We start from the raw sequence: 7,825 nt of genomic DNA on the forward strand, positions 1-7,825 counted from the left end.
GTACTCGCAGGAAGCTGCTGTGAAAAGCTCAGTCTGAAGGCCCACAGACTTCATGTGTTATGGAGCCTCTGGGCAGCTCTTCAGAGCACAGAGCTGGGATGTGGTTTTCAACCAGCCCCTACGAAGAGGCAGAGATAGAACATCTCCGTAAACCACAGCAGGCAAGGCAGCCACACTGCCAGCTTCCAGGTACTGAAGCGCTTTCACTGTAAGCTCCAGCAGCGGCTTGCATGGGAACAACCAACGCAAGCGTTTTAGCGTCTCAGAGACTTTGTAAAACTTTACTCTAAGTACAGACATCCATTTTATTTATTTAGCCGACACTTTTATGTAAGGCAACGTACATTTTTGAGATAGCAGAGCGATTGGGGATTATGGGCCTGGGGGGGGAATCACTGCCGCCGACCGCTGACCAATCGCAGGGAGCAGGCGCAATACAGCAGAAATATATCACAAATTTTTTAAGGCAGGATCATGATCTACGATTTTATCACAATTCTTTTTTTATGTTGGTTTTTAAGACTATTTTGCAAGTTACCGAAGAGCAGAACCTCATTGCCCTATTTTTAAAAATATAACCCAGTAAGACAACAGAAGCTAAAAGCAGTACATACTCAGCAAACTTTTATTTTTGTGGTGGTTAAAATGGTTTGTCGCATTGCCATCCGACATCTTAGCATATTTTGCAAATGATTGTTGTTTGTAATGCGTCAGTTTTGGAAAATCCAAACAAGTACCATATTATTGATGTCGAATCCTTTTTAGGGACCAGTTCCTCTGCGTCGTCCATGTTGCATAATTGCCAAACGGGGAATGTGCTGCATGTTGCGACGAGGAATGTGCTGCATGTTGCGACGAGGAATGTGCTGCATGTTGCGTGTCGCATGTTGGGACGGGGAATGTGCTGCATGTTGCGTGTTGCATGTTGGGACGAGGGCGCGAAAGGTAGAGGGGAAGAAATCCAAGGCACTGCCTACTGGTTTACTGGCTGACAAAACAACTCTAGATGTGTGTATGAGCCAGAGACATGCAACTGACAAAATGTGGACTGTAGTGTGATGCGAACGATCTCTCCGTAAAGGCAGATTGTCGAGACATTTTAATCGTTCACGATCTAATATCATCGCACCATTAGCTGAGCTAGACGCTGGCCCCCATCTGTCCATCTGGGACAGGGCCAGAGGGGGGGTGTGCAGCCTAACCAAGGGGGCAGGAGATGATGTTGGAGCATGGATCTCTATAAATACGCCTGTTACACTCTCACACTTTGGTGTAATGGTGCTACACTCACCAAAGTGAGATCAGACTTTGCATTTAGGGGATATTACTGGTTTTTGGAGGGATTTCGTACCCAAGTCCTGCCTGGTTTCCATGATGACCTTCACCGGGAAGGTCAGATCTGCTGTATCAGCGACTCTGTGTCTATTCCTCCCAGTCTGTGTCTATTCCTCCCAGTTCGACTTCCAGCTCACTTTGCTGGCATGTAAATTCAGGACAGTTCTCCTCTGCCAAATGACAGAGAATCCCAGTCAAGCTTTAATGTGTTATTCTCTAAAAAACATAACTTAGGTACCGACAAGACTTCCATGCTACCCTTTCTGAAAAATAAAAAAGATTAAAAAGATTATGTCGACATATAAACTGAACCAGCAATACACTGCCAACTTTTTCTTTCAAGCTGAACATTCAGCAACCATGGTCTCTATACAGCATTCGTCAAACAAGCATTTCACTGTATGTTGTACGAGTACGACTGCATCTGATAAAGACCTTTGAACTTTGATAAAAACGTAACAGTGGCATTTACAGATTCTGTTGTATTGCAGGTTACTTTTACACGCAATATACAGTATTTTCTACAGCATTTCCATGTAAATAAGCTTCATTTTTCTGTCCATCCACCTTCCAGCCGCAGATTCTTACCGGAGGATTGCAGTAGCTACATTTATGTAAATTATACTATTTAAAGAGCACAAACATTAGCTAATGGAGGTGAAGGCAGCAGGACACGTCCGACAGACCATAAAATAATGCAAAAGACTGGAACCCAACAAGCGATACCCCCCCCCCCCTTCAGTTTTTTATGAAAAACAAAACCATCTAAACTACACGTAAACTTAAGCAAAAATTTATTTTGACATTGTTAAAACACTATAGCCAATTTTAAGTTGCTTCGAAAATTCTTTATTAGATAAATGTAGATTTACTCTATATACTGCATAACGATAATTCAGATATAGATCAAATTTATTGTTGATTGTCTTTTGGATCCAAACAAAATTTGTGACAGCTTTACACTATTTAATGGGAATATATGTTGAACAAAGAAAACATATAAATATGTTTATGTTGAAAGAATTACATTTTTCCTGCTCACCCATCACCTGGCTCAGCAGATTACGGTTCTGTTAAACTTTGGAGCCCTTAAGGATTTGCGCGTTAATTGGACGTCCGTCAATACAAGATCCAGGGGTGTCTGTGCCCCCATTTATTCAGCGTCCACCATGTGCTTGGTGACGTGGATTGGCGAATCAAACGACAGCCTCTTACTGATGCGAATAAATTAATTATAAAAATGAATAAAAGCAGAATGGCCCTCAAAACACTATGTACATTCTAATATTTACTGTGTTGAAACTGCGTTTTTAAATAATATTTGAGATTGGACTTTTTATTGTACCAACTCCAATCATCAGCCAAACATATTCACATAGCAAATTAAAAATAAAATTAAAAATGTTCCTAAATAAAACTCCTATATTACTATTAGTATTTAATTCCTACATACAGGAATAAGTCCCACTTCATATACATGCCAATGAGTGTTGTTGTTGTTAACTAATCATACTTATACAACCTGTGGCGGTTCTACTTTTTATATTTGTGGCAAGCTACTACTCTACAACCTGGAATATCCCGTCACAGAACGTTCAAACGTTAATGGTGCAACAAAATAACACAGTGGGCCCAATAATGACCAAAATGACAGTATTTAGCTCTCTTAAGTGGATTTTGGACTCCGTACACAGCATCTAGCGCAACGGCTGAGCATTACATTGCAACAAAACACGACCGGCACATCTCAAGAATGTTAGATCCGCTTCAATATTCGAAAGCATGAGAAAGTCTCCTTCCGCGTGTTTGCATTAAAAACCCTCGTGGAGCATTTCAAGTTATTCGTGTTGCTGTCCAGAATTTAGGAAAAGCACCTTTAGAACATTTTTGAAAACAAAGTAAAGAGACCATTTCTAGAAAAATGGAAGCTAGAACATCCTGCAAGCGTTTATATCCAAGAGTCTCCTGTGTGGTCGCCTCTTGGTCTGCTTGATGGCGGTCCGCACGGCGCACTCAAACACCTGCTGCACGCCCCGGTTGCTGAGCGCCGAGCACTCCAGGTAGCCCCTGGCCTGGATGTCGTGCGCCAGCTTCTTGCCCTCAGCGGAGGACGTGCAGCTGGCGCGGTGCGCGCCCGCCTCGCGCTGGTCCGTCTGCGTCGCCACCACCAGCACGGGCACCTCTGGGAGGTGCTGTCGCACCTCGCCGATCCACTTGTGCCGCACGTTGGCGAAGGAGCTGTGGTTGGCCACTGAGTAGCAGAGGAGCACCACGTCGGCTTGGAGGTAGGACATAGGACGGATCTGCCGGAAGCTGTCGGCTCCGGCCGTGTCCCAGAGGCCGAGGTTGATCGGAACGCCGTCCATGAAGACCTCCACGCCCATGTTCTCGTAGACGGTCGGCTTGTAGCTGTCCGGGAACGTCTCCGAGCTGAAGCGCACCAGTAGCGCGGTCTTCCCCACGGCCGTATCCCCCACCAACACGCACTTCAGCTGGATCCCGTTGGCCTCGTTCATTTTCGCTAATATTTCGGTCTGTCAAGAGAATCCGGCTGCGTACTTGTGCTCACAGACAGGAAAGACGGTCAGAAGGCATCAAAAGGTTGTCTGTTTTACTTCCTGCGCGGCAGAAGAAGAGCAGATGGCTGCATCACCCCACTCCAGCTGATAAAGTTCTCCAGATGGTCACTGTTTCTCCATGCCGCACTGCTGCAACGGAAGCCTATCAGTGATGTTTCTGCTGCATTTGATAACCTGTGATGGAGATAAATCGATGGCGGATAAGAACATCGTAAAGTCGGAAACGATCCAGACATAGAAAACAACTGTGATTCCATGCATTAAACTTACATATATTCTATTTAGTAGATGCTTTTGTTCAAAGTGACGTACAATCGAGGCAAAAAGCACATTACAAACATACGCGTGGTCAAGGAGCCCAGTAGGCACTACAGAGGATAGGCTGAGCTTCCAGCGGTTCCCAGTTACCTGGGCAGGTGGGGCTGGAGCAGGAGCTGCACAACAACTTCTAACAAAGCAAGACAACATTGGCTTTTCTAGCCAAGCAAATTCATTCTCGAAGATGAGTTCCTCTCATGCCTATACGCCGTATGCTTGCTGACTGACCTGTAGCTGGTAGCTTGACACCCACTAAGCTTGTTAACTCAGCAAAGGAAGTGGTGTGGTCTCACCCTTTGAAGCCCCTGAGACACCAAAGTCTTTCTGGCTCCCCTGCAGTTCAGTCTACTAGAGCATCAAACATACGGCGCATCGGTCAAGAACAACAGCAATGCGAGCGACCTGTCATGCGTAGCTGCCTCTATTACGGTGGGGTGATGTTGGTTCGAAAAAAGACACAGTGTAGTGAAAATATTCATCGTAGTCATCTAAGACTTGGTGCGACGCAGATAATTCTTCATTCGGGCAGGTATGAAGTCTTGCATTGACGGTCTCTCTCGAAAAGCACAACAAGAATGGCACAAAACCCTGACCAACATATTTCATTGTGTAAGATCTCACTTAATGTTCAATGCGTGAGCTAAAACACATTGTGGAACACCTCTAGATACTTTCAGGGATTTGTAAAAAGAATGCATATTTGAAGTTCTAAAATCAGATATGGGTGTGTGGTAACCATCCAGTTTCACAGCTACAGCAATTTTGTGACTGATTCAGGGATTTAGATCTTGCTTCTGTATTACATTCGTTAAATTAGGGTTATGGCCTTTTCCAAAGCGCCTGACAGGCCGAGCGACCGGGCCAATGATCATGATGGCTGACTATCAGCCGATCTAAAGGATGATTCTTCTCGGCTGGGCCCGATGATTATGGTTTCAAAATAAGCTTGAAAATTCATGCTTGCAAGTATGCAAGCTTTCAACTGATTCGACAATCCTCCGAGTCGAGCATCCAGCAATCACCAGCCGTATCCAAAACATTATTGTTGCATTATGCTCCTGTGAGACAGACATGTTAATTCAGCGATTTTGTTCGCCTGAAGTTCAGGGGACCCTTTGTGTGTCTGGTTTTTAAGGGTTGTGTGTGTGTAATATCAGAAACATCTATGTGGCATTTTTAGGCAAGGTCACCTAATTCTTTAAGTGGAAAATGAGCAAGCACAAGTCTGTGTTTTATGTGAAAGACGTAAATATCGAATGAGGCAAATGTTAGAATTTGTAAATTAACAGTTCTATTAATAAAAGTCCCCTACCATGTGACTTAAGTATTAAAACTACGCAAAAAGGTACCAAATAATTCAATCAGTACAATAACAAAACAATAAAAACAATAATAAGAATTATACTATTATTTTGTCTGTGGGTTCAGTAACATTTGACAGACTGGTCGCTATTTGTAAAGTCTAAACATCTTTTTCTGCCTTTAGTGAGCAAAGAGGCACAAAGAATGATCACAATGAAGCCACATCTTTTTATGATGAAAGATTAAATGTTTCATCTAGAGGAAACTTCAAAGGGTAAAGAACACAGGAATATAGATTTTAAATGTTTTAATTCAAAGGAAGTTTCAATATAAATTGTATTTAATTTCCCATTGTATAAATGTACAGATGATACATGCAGTTAAAAAAAAAAGTTTAAATTCTAGCTACAGCCTGTTACAACACGTAGTTATTACATATTCATTAAGTTCCAGTGCAGTAATTACCCAACTACATTCGAGTTGTTGAATTATATTTTATATAATTTTTCAAACGATAACAAGAAAAGGCTACTCGGACGGTGATCTGCAGGTGTTATTATGCGATTAAACGTCATGGTCTTATTTTTAAGAAGTGTTTCATAGAGAATAGCAAAGCCCACGAAAACGGATCCGCAGCCCGGTTAGGGAGCCGGGTCAGCGCCTTACCTGCACGGGCGAGAAGCTCCGCGTCTCAGCGCAGCGGCCCGTCGATTACCAGCGGCTGCAGATGGGGAGTTCCTTTCTGAGACATCCGTTCATTTCTGGGGAACTGCGGACATCGCGATGCTATAAGATTTCGCACTTTCTACCGCGACTTTTCGGTTTATAAGCGTTTTTAATGTGTTTCCGGACACGATGTATTTTACGTTTTCCTTGAAAGAAGAAGCGCTCATTTAAAAATATCATGAGGGCGAATTCGTCCTTCATGTTACGGTGCATAGATACGCACCAAAAACTTTCCACAAAATGCTTATTTCTTACTTCCGCCACATTTAGGCCTAGTGGTGTAATAGTCTTTTTATTATATTTTTTGTAATGATGTTTAAAACGTACAAGAAAAGACCATGAATTAAAAAGACTGACAAAAGTTAAGGGAGTCTCCAGATATAAAACTCATTGTTTTTTTTATTTTTAGGGGGTTGGAAAATATATCGACTTTTACATCGTTTATTGCAGTTTACTGTAGGGAAACGATGAGTCAAAGGAAAATATTACCTTTTCTGTATACATTACGGAAAATACAAGTTTCATGGTACGCCAGTAAATCACACGTACATAATATAACACGCAACTTTTTCATATATAAGCAAGCGATTGGTTATATAAAAACACTTCGTATTTTAAATTTATTGCAGCGGAGTCGGTTTCGGTTTCAGACATCATTTGGCCGCAGGTGAAAGTTACTGAAGAATCAATATAAAAACGATTCGCCCCTTAATAGGCATTTCCATAAAAAATATAGGCACAGGTTTGTAAATTAGCCCTACATTATTAATCATTGTTTCACATTTTATTCCTAAGGTTACTGACATTTATTATGCTACTATGCAAAGTGTTGCTACTTGGACAGAATTATAGCACTTGCATTCAAACAAGAATGTAAAAATGCTATGGTAGGCTATAATGGTTAGAAAGACGCGAGGCACAGTTTAGCAGGTGTCATATCAGGGGTAATTCCACAGATACAGAAGACACGACTGCCACCCTGCAAAGGAAATAAAACAAACCAATAAACTACTTACTTTAATTGGTGAATAACGTGCCTGGGCTGACCTACGGCGCGTTGCCTGTGCTTTCTGGACGCCGAGATTTGCTGAGTGAGCTTATCATTAGCGCGGAGTCATTAATGACCTCGGAAACCTTCACCACTTAGTGATATCTGCGCTGGTGATAACCAGTGAGACACTTCACTTTTCTCCATATGTATGTTTTTTTCTGCTTCGTGTATGGATTCTTTAGTTATGAGGCAGGTGTTGCAAATCATGCCTCACCTTAATTCTGTAGTAAGTTCCGGCGAGACGAGAACAAACCACGAGAAAACATTTTTGCTCTGCTGTTACATCACTTTTTGCCCTGTACTCACTAAGTTAACCTGCCTTGGGTTTTATCCGTATCTCTCTATATTTTCTGACACGTGACTGTATTCTCTGCAAATTTTTTATAACAATCCAAAGCGTGTATCGTTATTATATTGCTGGGTCACATAGGCCAGTATATGGGTAAAAAGAATATATATGAAAAACATTCATATTTGACTAAACTATAATCATATACTTAGTTTCGTATTGTAT

General features: G+C 42.1%; 1 protein-coding gene across 2 annotated transcripts; it reads right to left on the minus strand.

The window, feature by feature from the left end:
- Positions 1-2,112: 2,112 nt before the first annotated feature.
- On the minus strand, positions 2,113-7,583 carry LOC111832946 (rho-related GTP-binding protein RhoH-like). Of its 2 annotated transcripts, XM_023790752.2 has the most exons (3): positions 7,277-7,583; positions 6,201-6,303; positions 2,113-4,088 (listed from the first exon to the last, which is right to left on the minus strand). In XM_023790752.2, the coding sequence occupies exon 3, from the start codon at positions 3,849-3,851 to the stop codon at positions 3,264-3,266; it is 588 nt and encodes a 195-aa protein (XP_023646520.1). In that variant the 5' UTR covers positions 3,852-4,088; positions 6,201-6,303; positions 7,277-7,583; the 3' UTR covers positions 2,113-3,263. The 2 variants fall into 2 exon arrangements, with proteins under 2 accessions (XP_023646520.1, XP_023646530.1); XM_023790762.2 differs by lacking the exon at positions 6,201-6,303.
- Positions 7,584-7,825: the final 242 nt, after the last annotated feature.

The sequence above is a fragment of the Paramormyrops kingsleyae genome, chromosome 12 (assembly GCF_048594095.1).
Source record: "Paramormyrops kingsleyae isolate MSU_618 chromosome 12, PKINGS_0.4, whole genome shotgun sequence".
Taxonomy (NCBI): Eukaryota; Metazoa; Chordata; class Actinopteri; order Osteoglossiformes; family Mormyridae; genus Paramormyrops; species Paramormyrops kingsleyae.

Coding starts and splice junctions, on each gene's coding strand:
- LOC111832946 (XM_023790762.2), bottom strand. CDS start 3,851: ATGAACGAGGCCAACGGGATCCAGCTGAAGTGCGTGTTGGTGGGGGAT.